Source organism: Sinocyclocheilus anshuiensis, unplaced genomic scaffold (assembly GCF_001515605.1).
Source record: "Sinocyclocheilus anshuiensis isolate Anshui unplaced genomic scaffold, SAMN03320099.WGS_v1.1 scaffold319, whole genome shotgun sequence".
NCBI lineage: Eukaryota > Metazoa > Chordata > Actinopteri > Cypriniformes > Cyprinidae > Sinocyclocheilus > Sinocyclocheilus anshuiensis.
In genome coordinates, this window is record NW_015552566.1 from 309,968 (window position 1) to 328,029 (window position 18,062).

General features: G+C 37.2%; 1 protein-coding gene across 1 annotated transcript in view; it reads right to left on the minus strand.

Annotated features, from left to right (window-relative positions):
* Positions 1 to 18,062, minus strand: part of bcas3 (BCAS3 microtubule associated cell migration factor) — a 238,299-nt gene that overhangs the window by 162,777 nt on the left and 57,460 nt on the right. The window contains exon 16 of the mRNA XM_016455623.1: positions 7,110 to 7,260. Coding sequence (XP_016311109.1) covers positions 7,110 to 7,260 — 151 coding nt within the window. The remainder of the gene's footprint in view (positions 1 to 7,109; positions 7,261 to 18,062) is intronic.

The following is an 18,062-nucleotide window of genomic DNA, read 5'->3' on the forward strand; positions in this document are numbered from 1 at the left end:
ATCTAATAAAAACCTCTCTGTTTTTCTCCATATACACTCAAGCCAATGATTATGCATTGTCCAAATAAAATTGTCACATCAAATTAAAGGGTGAAGAAGATGAATGACTGCAACCGCATTGCACACATCTGACTCAACCATCGGCCAGAGCGGTGCGCGGCACACCAATCATTTTTTCACCCTTATTCCAAATGTCACCAGTCAATAAAACCATAACGACAACAATATGAATGTGAACACAAAAGCATTTTTGAATAAACAATCTCTGTCGTCTGTTTGGGAAAAAACGAAGCAGGAACGGAACGATCACTTTGAAGGGAAGGCTCGTTTAAACCGCAGGATGGACTGACAAACAGAGCTCTGATGTTTTCTAACGTAGCAAAACAAAAACTCTTTTCTCTCTCCCATGAATTCAACGACACTGACTAACTTAAATGCCATGCTTATGACCAACAAAATATTATAATTCACTAACGTTCCTCTCACAGTGGAACTTTTTGTACAATAATTTTCAACAGGCAACATTTTAACACAAATAAAGTTAGCAATTACAAAAAATACACAAAAGCCAAACAGCAAATCCTCATACAGAAACAGAACAAAAAAAGGAACAATAAAAAGCACATCCTTTGGTTCTCCCCACAGCGTGCTAGAATAAACTAAAGAAGAAAAAAAAAAACAGGAAACATTTCTTGAATACAAATGAAAGATGGGATGAACGCAGTCGTTTGCTGAAGCGAGGACAAAGCATGCTGGGAGTGAATTGGAAAAACTCACCATGGAGTTTTAATGGAAAAACATCCAGCCCCAAAGAGGTAGGGTCTTCATGAAGGGACAGATACACAGAGATAGATGGGAAAAGCATTATTATTGATTTGACTGGGCAAATAGTTTACCGTTTAATGACACATAAGTTAAAAAGCCATAAAAATTGTGGGTTTTAACATTTTTATTACTAGACCGGATCAAAATAGCAATAATACAACTCAATTCTCATCAAAAGTCTAAAGTAAACTCCATTGGTGGTATTTAGGAGGGAGATGGGAGACATGAGGTCAGTTTCTTCCAGTCTGACAGTTCAAAAGAAGTTCAATAGTGGTTTAATTGAAGTAAGATGCTGTGGAAGATGCTGTTTTATGCTAAAGGGTTAGTAGAAAGGAGAAGTGGGTCCCTGATCTACAGCCAGAGCAATGAATGACCGTAAACATTTTACAGCCAATAGTGTTTCCCAAAAGCAATAAAAAGGACATGAAATCCAACTCTGGCAGAAGAAGTCGTACACTCTGCGGCCCTTTGGATGAGTTTACTATTCAGTAGGGGTGAATCACTGTCTGTGAAACAAAACTTTACAGTTTTACACAGACACTGAATCTTTCTCATTGGCAAACAGCTATCGTGAAGATTTTCCCAGATCAAACAAATCGTGACGAGAGAGATGAGTGATGGTCAGGCTGAGTTTAACTTATAACTGCTATTGTGTTTGACATTCGGAATAATGAATGAATCATATTCGCACACAGGGCTTAAGATACTCAAACATCACGGTCTAAGCTAAACGATCAAACCGGTGGGTTGCTTAGTTGCGTCTCAAGTGGCACAGAGTGAGACACTTCAGCTGAATGGACTCAACAAATATCCAGCTGTGAAAATGGATGGACACCACTGTTAAATGAATGTGTTCCCATGGAGACGGAAACATGTTAAACCTGGGTTTGTTTAGCAGCAATGATGATCGGTTTGGTGTTAGTGCGACTGTTAGATGTCTATCAAGGATTAAGGAACACATTTGCATTGAAATAAGTAGGACAGCACAGTACTATCTATCACATGGCACACTCATGCACTTCTAATAAGATCAAACCTGACTTCAAACCATAACAATAACATAAAAAGCAAGTGAAAAAGCCGATTTCATCCAAATCCGTAGAGTGCTTTGACGGTCTTTATTCCTAAGAAATGTTTACAGGAAAAAAATGCCTGTTAACAGGAAGCAAGAAGTCATATGATGACAGCCAGTGGGCGTTGAGGGCAATAACTCCACTTCAGCAGAATAATCTTTTACACGTTTATCTCTCTTCTTTCCGTGAGCCTAATGCTGCACATCAAAGCCATTAAAATGAGGTGATTTCAGCAAATGCTTACACTGTGACATGTCACATGACTGGGTAGCACCGTAGCTCTTTAAGCTCTTAGTACGGTCATTACGGCACTATGAGACAATGGCCCAAAAGCAGCTCAATTCACGTATTACACTAAGCCTACCACATCTGTGAGGTCAGACCCAGCCATCCAGCAACACACACATTCACACTCTGTTGAATAAGAAAAGAGCAGCATCAGTGGTGGGGTGTGTGACTGAACCCAGTGATTCAAATACTTTAAATCTGTTCAGCAAAAAGAGTTTCGTTTTTTTTTTTTTTTTATAAAATGTTTATATCTACAGTTCTACAAAGAGGCGTGAGAAAACATTTTTAAGTACACTGTAAAAATGAGTGTAATTTTAACTGTAAAATATTGAAAAAAAAAAACTGTTAAAACAGATTTTAGTAGCAGTGTGCCTTCTTGAATTTACTGGTTTACATTCAAATTTTCTTATTTATAAATTACAGTTTTATACTGTAAACTTCACAGTTTGTTTTGTAAATGTGTTTACAGTTTTTCTGTATTTTTTACAAAAATATTCTGGCAACCAAAGCTGCCAAAATGATTATGTAAAAACTACAGAACTTTTTTTTTTTTATAGTATATGATTTAACAGCTTTTTGGCCACAAAAGGCAAGAAAGCAGAGGCATTTTGAGGAAGCGGCGACAAATGAGGATACGGCTATTATTCCGTCCACCTTGATGTGCTCAATTGAGTATATAAGAAGACACAAACATTAAATTATGATGGAAACATTTACAGAATAAATTCACATTAAAAACGCACCTCAAAAAATGTGACTTTTTCAGCACACCAATCTCATCGCACACTCTCTCAAATGTTATTTTATTAATTCTAAAATACCTGTCATCAAAATGATTTGGTATAATCACCCACAACTGAATTCCTGAACAACAGGTATCCGAACGTAAGATAATATGACAGTGTTTGTTATTGCGTGTGTAGTCTGTGCACTCCGACACTTTCCAACGAAAAGTGACACCAGCACCTCTTTTGCCTCCTTAAGCCTCAAAATAAACATGTAAAAGATATTTAAAAAGGCAAAAGTCAATAAGACTTTTATGAGATTCGATTTTAATAAATACTACGTTAATATAAACCTGTAATATTGGTGCTTGTTGAGCATTAGATAAATGGTAAAACTGTGTAAACATCAAATGGAACTGAAACAGGAATTTGCATGGGACTAAAAAAAACCTCAAGGGGCTCTGGCACCTCATTGTTGAAGTCCACCACACAGTCTAACTATATCAATATTCAAGTAAACATAGTCTAAAAATGGCACTAAGCTGGCTGATTAAGTGACTCTGGAGGAGAAATTAAAGAACAAAAGGAGGTTACTCAGTAGAAAGGTTACTCATCACTTAGCAGACACACGGAAAAGGGGAGATGAAGTCATCAGGGCTGATATCAGAACTCATTGCTCTGGCTGATTTGACAGCTGGAATCAGGAGAACAGCTGAAGTGGTTCACAGAAAAAGAAAGTCACACTGTGACACAGCTCCTGGAACGGCACAGTACATTAAGACAGTGCAAGACTCACACTGCTGTCTCACCCGAGAGGACCAGACGCTTCTCAAGACAAGAGTTTTCAAAGAGTAAAATATTAGATGAGCATTAATACTGAACTACGCTGGAATAAAAGATCTAAAAATCTGAAACTGGGTAATAATGGTTGGAGCATTTGTATCTAGCCCCATTCCACTTGTTTACAGACTGGAGAGGAGGAAAAAAAAAAAATCAAACTTGATTAGCAATGCAGGCATTAAAAAAATCATCAAGGTAAACACGAAATGCTCTACTCAAGTACCTAGTAGAACGCAGAAGTACATAATGATATTTTTGCATTCTGAACAAAGCACTCAGTTCTTTTAAGCAAATCAAAAACAGCATTGTTATTATTTAAAAAAAAACTATTAAAATAGATTATTTTACTGACCTTTTAATATCGCTTGTATCAAAGATATTTATCTCGCTGACAATTAATACTTTTCCGTTTCCTTTTATTTTTGTATATTTGTCTGTACCGTACTGTTTATGTTCTTTTTGGACCATGTTTGCTGATCAAGTTTATGCTGTATAAGAAAACTAAATAAAATAATAACATTAAATAAATAAACAAATAATTTCTGTGAACTGAAATAAAGCTGAAATACAAGATGCATAAATAAACATATTAGATGAAAAAATACAATTGGAACTGTTGCCTTGCCAACTAATTGAAATAAAATAAGTTGAAGTACTAAAATTACTAAAAACAAAATTGAATTAAATTCAATCTATTTTTTTTAAGTTATATTTATGGGCTTTTTACGCCTTTATTGTGAGAGGACAGTGGAAAGCTGACAGAAAAGCACTGGGAGGAGAGAGGGAAGCAGGATCGGCAAAGGACTTCAAGGCAGGATTCGAACTCGGGCTGCCGACGCACTAACCACAATGCTATGGGCGCCGACAAATTAAATCTATTTTTTAAAATGTAATACGTTTAAATAAAAATTTTTTTAAAAAAAGTGCATAAAATTACTAAAACGGAGAATGTATCAATAAAAGTTAATTTAAAAAAAAAAGTATAAAAAATAGTATACCAGTATACATTTAATACTAAATATTTGAAAACAGTGTAGCCTGATTCCTGAATATCAGTCAATTATTTTTAATAGTTCAAAAAGACAAGTTATCAGTTAGAATCAGTCTAAAACCCTGTATAAAGCATTAACAAAGACTGAATTTTATTTATTTATTTATTTTTTACATATGTGAGCAAAATGAACATTATAACTGAAATATACCAAAATGAATCATAATGAAAAAATAGGAATCAAAGTGAGAAAATAAAATCTTCTAATTCGTGACCGGCTTTTTGTTTTGCTGTCTCTCCGTCACGCTTCCGCGTTCGTCACTTCTCACCGGCGTGTGTGCGACGCGTACGTCCTACGTCATCCGCCCGGAACGGCTTGCACGTATGACAGTAAGCAGAAGTGAGAAATATCATAATATTTTAAATATGGATATTTTTCGTACAAAAACGCATCGATTCGCTACAGGAGCCGTGTGAGGCACGTTTTATTATGGATGCGCGTGTTTTATTTGATTACTTTTGGACTGTTGAACAAAAACACCCACCTACAGATTGGAAGAGCAAGGACTATTTTTAATATAACTCCGATTGGATTCATATGAAAGAAGAAAGTCATACACAGATGCCTTGAGGGTGAGTAAAACATGGGCTAATTTTCATTTTTGGGTGAATTAACCCTTTAACACCACTTCCACTAAAAGGCACTCAAATCAACGCTGTGTTAATGCCCAATATGACTCACTTGGAGGTAGACAGTATGGGCAAAAAGAGTTTCAACCTGCTTTCCACCCGCACCAGCTCGTTTGATACAGCCACGACGCCAAACGTCCAGTTGCATTATTACAGAGACTCTGTCTGCAAAGAGGACGATCTCCCATGTGGTGGCCAGGTCCTCTGCCATTCCCCAGCCACAGCTCTGAGTGCTGAACATCTGAGGGTAGAGTTTTTTGGGCATGTTGATGGGCAAAGAACATATGAGCAGAGACAGGTGGGTGCAGGGAAACAGCTGACTGACTGACATACAGACACACAACACGGTTCAGCACAACATAGGACGTCTCTTGTCTGCCGCCACATATGCTAGCCTCAGCTAAGGAGAGAAAGATAATGGATGAAATGGGACTAGACTCGAGGACAGTGACGTCTACTCTGTCACAACGTACAGCCTTGGACTCAGCATGTCTTTGAAAAAGGCAGTTTTAATAGGCACTGGGAGCATATGAGGTCTCCAAAGCTAGAAACTAAACCAAACGCAAAGCTGAATTACTCAAACTTCAAACTGATGCACCCTTGACGACTCTTCAAATCAAAACTAGATGAGCGAGAGCCCTTAAAACAACCACAGCGCAAAGTGTTCTGCATGACAATGAGCTGCAGGGCCTTGTATAAATCTCCCTATTTAAAGTTTACCCGACGTGCCACTGTTTCGTTAGCGAATTTCCCATTCAAACTTTGCATTTAAATAAAAATAAACAATTGCAATAAGTCATAATTATGTTTAGTCAGTATGTAAATGCGAACTGCAGTCATTGATATGGCAACCAGTCTTTACCGGCGTATTCATGTTACATGGAGGGCGACCGCATGCTGTGTCCAGTGATTGTAATACATCTGGCTTGGGAACTAACAACCGAGTACAGCAAAGATCCATATGCGGAAGAAAGCAGGTTTGCATGTTTGTGTAAATTCAGGCAATCATCTGGCAAATGACGGTTTGATGACACTTAAGTGCTTCAGCACGAGTCAAGAGTTCATGCAAACTCATGTCGTTTCAAATCCAAGACACAGTTCTCGCAAATGAGAAATGCTATCGCCAGTGGTGGCTGGAGCATTCATGGTCTTGACATGCCCAGAGACTCATAACAATAACATTTCGCTAAACTGCTTAACAATTGACAATATAGCCTGGTCTGCAGCAAAATATAACTATCTAAATTGTCATTTATAACCTGTCTATCAGATGGCATAAACCAATATGTTTTAAGATATTACCTATATTAAGTACCTTGTGCCTTAAAATGACAATGTAATTTCCATTGAGACCTCTTCTTGGCTTGAAGTGACAACACACCAAATGTCAAATTTAAAAAAAGTTGATTATGACCAGAAAACTGCCAGTAGGTCAAATAAGTAGCAGACTACTTATCCAGTCGGAATATAGCCTCAAGTATTTCATTTTCATAGTTAAATAGAAACGTTTCAGTTTCACAGTTATGATTTTTAAAGAGTTGACCATTTGTCTTGCACTTCAGTTCGAATTCAATTGTTCATCTAAAATTATCAATAAATCATGATTTGTATTGTGATATAACATTAAAAGGCTCATACCAATGCCTTTAAGTGTTTTAATAGTGTGTAGAAACCCACCCAGTGCGCTTGGTGATGGTGCCCAAGGTCATCGGCTGCTTGATCTGAGCCAGTGGAAGCACGACCGTCAAACTGGGTAATGGAGACAGCCGTGGGTTACCCATGTTGTTGTTGGTGAAGTTGTTAAAGGATTCTTGACTGGTGAGTTTGGCTATGAAAGAAAAGGGAGAAAGAAAAATTAAGAATGTGAGTTTGTATTAACATTAAAAATTCGATAGGTCACATATTTTTTAAGCGAATACTTTTTTTTAGCAAGGATGTATTAAGAATGATCAAATAAGAGTAAACAAAACCAGTCTTGAGTCGCTGGGGTATATTTGTAGCAATAGCCAAAAATAAATTGCATGGCCTAGCATCTCATGCACATATGTTTTGGTCCTGTATAAAGCTTAGGGGCTTCTGGGTCACTGTTTTTGAGACTGTCTCTGGTTTCTTGGGTAGACCGATTTCACCTTGCCCGCTGATAGCCATTTTTGGAATTACTCCTGTATCATATAATCTTACAAAGATACAATCTGATTGTATAGCTTTTATCATGCTCTTAGCCAAACGATTAATATTGCTGAAGTGGAAGGATCAGAGGCCTCCAACCCCAACACAATGGATTCGTGATGTCCTCTTTTTCCTAAAGTTGCAAAAAATCAAACATTCTATAAGAGGTTCATCTTACCAGTTTAATAAAGCTTGGGACCCTTTTAAGCAATATGTCATGGATCATGTTTTATTGTCGGCCGTAGACTGAGTCTTTGTTCCTGCATTTTTTTTTTTTTTCCCTTCAATTACATTTTATTGTATTATACAGATTGTGCACTTTAGTTGTTTTGCTAAGCCACACTTTTGATTACTTGTTTATGTAGTTATAATTAATTTTATTGTATTAAGTTGATTTTGTCTTTTGCTTTTTGTTTTCTTCTTTGTATTATTGTCCTAAAACTCATAAATAAAGATTAAACTTATTTACTGTAAATACAACTTAATTTTTGATTAGTAATATGCATTGCTAAGGACTTAATTTGGACAACTTTAAAGGCGATTTTCTCAGTATTTTGATTTTTTTGCACCCTCAGATTCCAGATTTTCAAATAGTTGTATCTCGGCCAAATATTGTCCTATCCTAACAAACCATACATCAATGGAAAGCTTATTTATTCAGCTTTCAGATGATGTATAAATCTCAATTTCAAAAAATTGACCCTTATGACATTTTTTTTTTGGTCCAGGGTCACATTTATACATTTTACGTGAGATTTAAATTTGTTTTAAACTTTCGATTCATCAAAGATTCCTTAAGTCTTAAGTCACCAAATCACATATTAGAATGATTTCTGAAGGATCATGTGACACTGATGACTGAAGTAATGGCTGCTGAAAATTCGGCTTTTCCATCACAAGAATAAATGACATTTTAAAATTTGTTAAAACGGTTATTTTAAACTACAATAATATTTCACAATGTTCCTGTTTTTCCTGTATTTTTGATCAAATAAATGCGGCTTTGGTGAGCATAAGTGACATCTTTCAAAAACATTAAATCAATCATAGATATGTATATGTAGATGCCTCATTAGCAACTGTTTCTGGGCCACAATATGTAAACCATCCACCATTTTTGGAACAGTCTGCGAACCTTTGAGCACGTTGACTGTGTGCGTCTACAACAGCAAGTTATACGCGTGTATATCTTTGAATACGCACTGATAATTATGGTCAATGATGTCAAGTTGACCGTTCCAAAATGGCGGACACGTCAACGTATCTGGAGCGGTCGAACAGGATCTATACATATTTATGAAATCAATAGCCTGTTAAGTCTTTACTGATATGTGGTATAAAAAGAGTTTATAAAAATAATACTGGACGGTCAGCCTTCCAGTCATGCTAAAACACACATACTTAATTCATTAACATAGCATATCCTCTTAAAGAAACAAACACAACAGATACAATGTTTCGACTGCTCTCCCCTTAATTGTCCACTTTTAATCAGTTTTCATTTGTTATTATGTGTTGCCTTTCATTTCAACTAATACAGGAATCAATTTGATATACACTTCCATGCACTTCTTAAAAAAGCAAAAACAATATAGTGCAGATGTATGCTACACAAATATTCCACACAAAGTTGAAGTGCTGCTTTTTGTGTTTTTAACTCCATTATTTTTTTCCCTTTCAACATACAATATTTCAGACCAGCCCAATAATCTCAGCGAACATTTTCCTTGCTTCCATTGTAATATCGCCATGAAGAGGGTATTCAGGGGGTCGGAGAAATCCCAGAGACACAAAACAATGATTATCTGAGGGCAAAAGCACTGAGAGCGGCCGTGCCACAGTGTTGGAGGGGTTTTAGATCATTAGCCAGCCTCTCTGTGTCTCTCTAATACCCAGAAACGCTGTCTTTGTGCTTAACCAAAGAGAGGCCATTTAGGCCTCATGGCCCTCCATAAAGGCCTGCTTTGGCTGGAGACATTACACAAACCCCTGCGCCATTCCACACAGGGCCCGACTCTCAAGGGCCCTTCACATTTCAAAACCACTACACCCCAAGCGCAGCCACCTTTTGTGTGCAAGAGCAGCAGAAAAGAAAAGGAATTTGAACAGGAAGCAGCCTGAAAACCCATAATGGTGCTTCTGATGGACAAAGGCGAGGAGCAGAGGAAGAAAAATCTTAATGAATTTAGCATCTTTCCAAGAAGGACACACTCAGTCTTGGCGCACTTTTTAACCCCCACTAAATCAAACCCCGACTCACCTGCGGACACACACGCAAACAGCCGGCGTCACGGCGGCAAAGCTTAAGCCCTCCAAAAGCAGACGCCTCGCACGGGATGATGTGAAACTCAGCCGCCACATGACGTCAACCCGAGTGTGGCAGGCTTGGCCGAAACCCTCAAGAATGGCACGTCCGAGAGCGGCAAGGCGCCTGGCCAGTCAAAACGATACTGCTTATGGAGCCGTCATTTGATTAATGACTCATGTGTGATGGCCTGCGCAGTGATACATGACAAGCCAATGGAAAGAAGATCCATCAATGCAAATCCACAGCCGTCGCAGGCCTAACTCCAAGAGGCCAGCCGGGTCACCCTCTGTCACCTGACCCTTCTGTTCGAGCTCACTCCGCTCCATTTGCATTTTCTTCTAATGGCACAGACCTGGTCGCCCTGTCACTGATATCTTGTTTTTCTCCCCCAAGCTGTTCTATTTGCATCTGATAAAGCAATGAACACAAGCGATCCATCTAAGCTGACGCTTTCCATTCGTTATTTGCTTCATTTGCACACATAAACCTAAAAAAACAACATTCATACACAAACATCATCCCATTTTAATCGCATCGCCACCGAAGTGAATTAAAAAAAATGCAACCTCGACGGCCGCCAATGCGAATAACGTTCCCGGGGACAGAATATCGCAGGACGTTCCAAAGTGTCAACCGCTGAGAAATCGCCTGGCTTTAGGAGCATCTGCGGAAGACTGAATTCCTAGAAAAAAGTTGCGCTCTCCCGGTTTGGGAATACTTTGATATATTCTGTTTCACCCATTCATGTCTTTCGCGCTCGTCCAGGTTTCCCAGACATGCTCCTGTAAGAGCGTAGTTCACAGGAGGTAGGGATTAGGACAGGAGGGGAGGAGGGGAAAAAAAGAGGGATGAGTGGAGAGGAAAAGGAACAATGGCGGTACCGCCGCACTCAGGGGGAAGGTGCTGTCATGTCAAGTCTGCCTGTGCCAATTCCCAGAGCTATCATTATTAAAATACACACTTTCAAAGGAGGAGTACTATAAGTGGAAAGGGGGGCGGAGTAAGTAAAAGGAGAGGCCAGAAAGCGCCGGATAAAAGCAATCCCGGTGGACAACGTGAAAACAAATTAAAAGAACCATTATAAAACACAGATGCTGCAAAGAAAATAAACTTCACAAGATTTACTGTTTTCAAAAGAAATCAGACATTGGTGGAAAAGTCATTTCTGGTTGCCTCTGCTTTTACAGTATCTGCTCGCTGCTATTTTCAGGCTTGCAGTGGGGTCAAACCAGCCTATGTGAAAATGGCCAACTGCCAGAATTTTCCCCAACCGCATGTGAATGAGAGTGCTTTTAAAGTGACAGCAGAGCTTTTTTTTTCTTGTAAAGTTTTTGGGTTGTGTGGCATCCGCTTTAATGAGCAGAAACATTATATGAAACTTCCTGCTATTACCAGAAGTCGTGCTGTACGAGTATTTTCACCATAAGACTTCAAACTGCATTATAAATTGGTATGTTTTCTGTTTCCCCTCGTGTGCTGATTTCACTTCAGAAGTCGCCGTATGATTACAAGCCATTACATCATAACCGAAATTATTCACTGCTGTATAATAGCAATATACGTATTTCTCCAAAAAAAAACACGAAAGCATTCAAGCATGTAATTTATTAACCAAACTACATCCAAACTTCTTGCTACGAGGCTGTCTGAAATCAGATCCAATAGTTTACAACATGTCCGCATTTACAGCTCATCAGAGGAGCACCTTGGTGATAGTGGGAATCTACACTCTTCTGTGGCTCAGATAACAGCCTTACTGAAACCATATGTGAGCGAGTTTGTTTGCAAGGCGATGTGTGTGTGAGAGGATGTTTCACCTCAGACGAGCAGACTTTGCAAACGGTGCATGAGAAGATGAACAGGAAGGCATCCGCAGACTCAATCAATGCACCTCGGCATGTGGCTCTGATCAGGAGCACGTAATCTGATCATGTCAATTTACTTATGGGTAAGTGGGAACCGTATTCTCTCCTCCCAGTCATGAACGCTGCAGTGTCATTTCAGACATGTTTAAATGAAACCCTATGCTGGTCTGTCAGAGGGGAAAAAAAGGAAATGTTTTAGTGAATAAGCTCAATTCAAAGCACCAGGATGTCAGTCAACTCGCTGCCTGATAGCGTCATAACAGCTATAGACACTGAGGGGCACACGGCACCCCCAATATTCAAATTAGTGGTTGAGGAATATGGGTTTACAATGGTTGATTCCTAAATTATTAAATTTAATGCTGCTCAGATAAGAATCAGCGATATCACTCATAAGAATAAACCAAAAATAAGAATGACTACACGACTAAACAAACTGATTTATAATAAATAAACATGTGAAAAAGAAACAAATATTAATAAAAAACTATACTATATTAATACAAATGCTAATTAAATAATTTGTATATTTTTAATATTTAAAAAAATATATATATATATCTACATGCATTAAATAAAATGTAATATAAATCAAATTATACAAGGCCCAATTAAAAATTGTTAAAAAAGAGCAGCGCAATTCCAGTGCTGCAGCAGCTGAATGAAAAGGAAATGTGGGAGAATTTCCTGTTTCTTGTGCCAGTGCCATGGACGTGTTAAACAGCACTGACAAATGATGTTTCCTTTAATAAATATTTTTAAAAATTGTTCTAGCCTAGAAATGTGAATAATCAAAATTTCTTAGAACTCAAAAGCTCTATTACATTTCCAAAAGCACACTAAAGTGGTCATCTCACCCTGCCTAGACCGAGCACTATTTTCAAACTCATTAATGTAATTAAAATATCTAGTATCCAACCACGACATCAACCCTGCAGAACTGCCAAAGTTCATAATTACAACCAAAATTACAAACTAAAGGTGGTTTTAACTGGTAGAACCCTGAAAAGAGTCTGCGTTAAATAATATCAAAGCATCTACAATAAGACATTAAAAACCAGACATTCCATCATTACTAGTCTTGATTTGACAATATGGCAAAAACATGCATATCCAACAGCTGTTTCAGCCACAAAATAGGCAATATAATTTATTTGCATTTATTTGCTTACCATAAAATTATACTGTGCAAACAGAAACATATCAGTGTTTTCATTTCCTCAGTGCAGTTTGTGGTTTTGGTTACACATAAAAAAGCCTGACAAAGAAAAAAAAAATGTACTTCATGTAAAAGTACTCAACCACCAAAGCTTATAAAGCACATCTTAATTAGATAAAAATATATAAACACAATATAGAGAATTATTAATAATTCAAAGAATCATATCAGACTTGCTGACAGCAAGAGGAGGAATGCTGCATTCAGGTCATGAGAAGTGTCAAAATCACATTTCCTCACAGTGGGAAAGGGCAGCACACCATCATGGCTCACTCTGCCTGATAAAGACACACCAGCCCACTCAAAAAGTTTTCGCATGAGAGCGAGACAAACAAACAAAAAAAAAAAAACATACCAGGCCACCCAGGCCAAACAACAACACAGTCTCAATGAGATGTTTACATTCACCATGCCAGGGGAAAGACAATGCTGCAAGAAAAAAACTGGGAAAACAGAAAAGGAAAAGATTTTCTAAATCATATTTAAGATCAACATTAAGCATTAAAATTATAAAAAAATGTCCAGTAAAATGGAATATGATCAAACAACAAATATTTATGATTATATAAAGTGCAACTGTTTAAAACTGCTCTATCTTCTGGGAACAAAACAAGCATATACTGTATATATATATATATTCTTCTGGGAACAAAAGCATATATATATATATATATATATATATACATACACACACACACACACACACACACCCATTGCCGTTCAAAAGTTTGTGATAAGTCTATATATAGAAAATATTACAAATCTTACTGATCCCAAACTTTTGAACGGTAGTGTGTGTGTGTGTGTGTGTGTGTATATATATATACATATATATATAATTTTTTAACATATTTTACAAATATTTTCAATGACATTTTAAAAGATTAATAATAAAAGAATGATATTCACAAATGTGAAATTAAATAATTTACACAAAAAAAAGTGAAAAATCTAGTCAAAGATGACCAATAAAAAGCCATAACAAATCATTTATCTTTAAGGCATAAGTTGGAGAGGAAGCATTGCTGTTTGCTTTTAAGAGGAGGTCATTCATAAAATTCTGGACAAATTACAGAGTAACTCGGGCCCTTTTGCTGGATTAGATTCATATCAAGACAAAATGTAGTGGCATGATTCAGGCCAAAGTATTTTTCCTCTCTCTGCCAGTGGAGTGAAATAAGGTCCTTCATTTGAAACTGGCCAGTCAACAAAAAGCTGAGAACACAGCGCCACAGAGAGGCCTGGACCGGTACTGTGCTCAGCAATAGGACAAGACTTTGTAACCAGAGTAATAAATCTTCAGGATAGGCAGTCTGAATGAGACCGTACATGATGCAGAGTTGTGGTATGTTAAAACAAGAGCGGCACTTTGATGCCTGGGCTGATTGCACATCTGTTGTTTTGTGAGCGGAGGAGTTGAGCTTTATCTTTGAGAGCCGGAGAGCCGCTGTGAAGCTCTGGTGGAATTTAAGAGTGTGTGTGTGCCACAAACAAGGGAGGAGGCAGTTTGTGATTAGAGAGTGTTTGCTGGCCCTGCCCGTACAGATCAGATCAGCTCATCTGGCTGCATGTCCGACAGACACACAGAGACACACACACAGAGAGAGAGAGAGAGAGAGGGAGAGTAAACAGAGATCTGATGGTTGTAAATGATTCAGCACAGGACTCAGTGACTGTGACACACGCTTTACCGGCACACTCGACACGAAAACAAAAATTATAATCTGCTCTAAAGGCACTACAGCCCAACAGCAAACAATAAATAGAAGATGAAAGAATATTTAGTCCCATATTTCAAATGCCAATATCTGGATTTTATGTTATACACAAATACAGTGGGCTCCAAAAGTCTGAGAGCACTAACCAGGAAAAAAATTTTAATCTTTAATCTATATTATAATATCTGAGTTAAAAAGTTAAATAATTTAATAAATTATTTTCAGAGCAAATTACAAATTACAAATTTTCTCTTATGTTCACCAAGGGTGCATTTATTTGAAAGATTCATACTGTATTTATTCAGTATAGTAAAATTGTGGAAATATTATTGCAATTTAAAGTGACAGTTTTCTATGTTAATATATTTTAAAATGTAATTTATTCTTGTCATGGAAAAGCTGAATTTTCAGCATCATTACTTAAGTTTTCAGTGTCACACGATCTTTCAGAAATCATTTTAATGTCCCCAATTTGCTTAATATTTTTGTGGAAACAGTGATACTTTTTTTCCCCATGATTCCTCACTGAATATAAAGTTCAAAAGAACAGCATTTATTTGCAATGATGCATCCTCGCTGAAGAAAAAAAACAAACAATCAAATTTTGGAAAATATATATAACACGTGAAAAAGTGAACCAAATTTATTTAAAGAGTTGAATGAATGCCATTTAGATTTGATCTGTGTCAAATTAATAACCACAGCGTTGAGCTTTTTAAAACAGTTTGCTCCAAACAACATTGTGTCATCAGTTCTGCAAAAGCATCCATGCCTGGCTGTTTTTGCTTTAAGATGATGAATGGTGTAAACAGGCGTAGTTACTGATAAAACAAGCCTGAAACCCAAACAAGCTGTATGCGGACATTAAATGGCTCAAAGGAAGTATCCCGTTATCCCTAACTCAATAACAGCGAATTAACAGCTTCCTGTTGCACCTTGTTTTTCCTTTCAAAACAGTCAATGAACATACGCAAAGAAGAAGACCACCAAGTTTTGCCAAACCGACTCTGAATTTCCTGTAAGCTCAAAGCTAATGTGACCGCCTCAGTCCAGACGGCTCTTTCCATCGCACTCCTCACATCCTCGCGCATGACCGACACAGAGCTTAACCGCTGCACAGCATGGCTACCAAAGCCACATGTACCCTAAACACTCCTGCGAATGGAAACCATACAACAACAGTTATGCGTCAAAAAGCATTTTCCTTTGGCTTTTGTTCAGTTATAGGTAGAAAAGGCAGACGGACAAAACAACTTAGCAGAAATCAGCACATAAACGAATGAATTAACTGTCTCTGTTAGCACTGAACAAAGAAGGACTTGTTGAATTATCTAACAATGCCATGAACCTAATGCGAGGGGATGTGTCTCCTAAAATAGATAGAAAAAAATCCACAATTAAACTTGGAGAGAAGAAAGCCCGATTGTGGTTTCTATTTTTACAGAGTGCCAGCTCTGAAGGATGTGTACTTCTCTAGTTCCTTCCCTAAATCAGAGAGTTGTCACAGGAGACAATTGCCAGTCTACTGTTGTGGCTACTGCTCTGCAGCTTTTCTTATCAATCATTTATTTCTGCCGCCTCCGTTCACGCTCATGGACCCAAAAATGAACAAAACCGACGGAAAAGCAAACGGAAAGTGACGCTGATAGCCTTTTCTCTTTTTGTGTCTGATAACTAATCTTAGCGGAAAAGGATTTAAAAGTGTGACAACCACAAAAACAATTTTGCTGATTTTACGCTGACGTAAAATGTAGTTTCCTTGAGAAGGAAAATGCAGAAAATGTTATGTATTTGTAGAAATCCTATTGTCTTTACATTGTTTAGCAAATCAACAAGTGCAACAGTTTCGGGCTGGTAAGATTTTTTTTTATTTACTTTTTTATACTTTTATTCAGCAAAGATTCATCGAAATTAATTAAAACTAACAGTAAACACTTACATAAAAAAAAAATTACCATTCCAAATAAATGCTGTTCTTTTGAAGAAAAAAATATACTGCATAATGCTTTACACAAAAATATTAATCAGCACAATTGTTTTCAACATTGATAATAATAATAAATGTTTCTTGAGCACCAAATCAGCATGTTAGAATGATTTATGAAGGTTCATGTGACTGATGAAAATTCAGCTTTACCATCACAGGAATAAATTAAATTTTAAAATATGTCAAAACAGAAACAGTTGTTTTAAAATGTAATACTATTCCACAGTATGACTGTTTCACTGTATTTTCGATCAAATAAATACAGCTAATTGTAATTTAAATTGATTAAAATAATTAAGAAATAATTTTACTGCAATTCAGTTTATTAAAGAAATGTGTCATTAGTAAAACAAATGTTTTATTATCATAAGTTAGGAAAGGTGAATGTTAAAAGTGTGATTGTAGTGCACTGAAATATGTTTAAAAATATATTAAGAGAACAAGAAAGAAAAACTGAATGACTGGTTTGAAAATAAAGCAAACATCTCCGGCAGGATATGCAAGTGGCTCAAGCATTCCAGCTGCAAGTATGAGCCCATAGGAGAGGCCCTCGGGGACCACGCAAAAGTGCAGACCACTTTGTCTCCCTTTCTCCCCCACACCGTTTCATCTTAATTCAAAAGCCACATCCTGCTATCCTCCCATCTTTTGGCTTAAGGAATTATGGAATGATCCTTGAGGTTATAAAATCCGGACAGTCCAAGGTTTGCCTCCAAGGCATACGAACTGCCTCAGACTTCTGTTTCTTAGATTCCCCCATCCTGTTCCCAGTACAAAAAAATGTCACCTCAGAACCCTGTTGTCAAAGTGTCTCATCGGGCTGAAGCTGATAGGACTAATTGTTGACAGGTGCTTCTAATGCCTGGCTTTGAAAAGTGAGTCTGATTTACGACAGGGCTTCTGAGGCCCACTTTCGTGGCTGCTGGTAACCATCCCTACACGGGACGCCAAACATTCCGGCCCTGTGATGTCACAGCTTTGCTCAACTCAAAGTGAAAAAAAGTTATTTATATTGTCTTTAAGACAGTCAAAAGTCACTCAAATTAATTATATGATTATATTAAAGAAGAGGAGGAGTAAGAAGAAGGAGAATATAATAAATTATATATATCAAAAAATATATATTTTTGTATATATACAGTGATGGCCAAAATTATTAGAGCAAAAAATTCTTTTTATTTATTTTTTTATTAGAAAAAAAAAATGCTTTTAAGTCAGTTATTTCTATCTTTTGCTGTAGTGTGCCAGTAGGAAATATCAGTTTACATTTTTCATTTTGCCATTAATTGTAATAATCCAGTGAGATTTTTGTTTGCACAAGGAGTCTGACAACAGTCAGTGCTCCACACAGAGATCTGATCTCA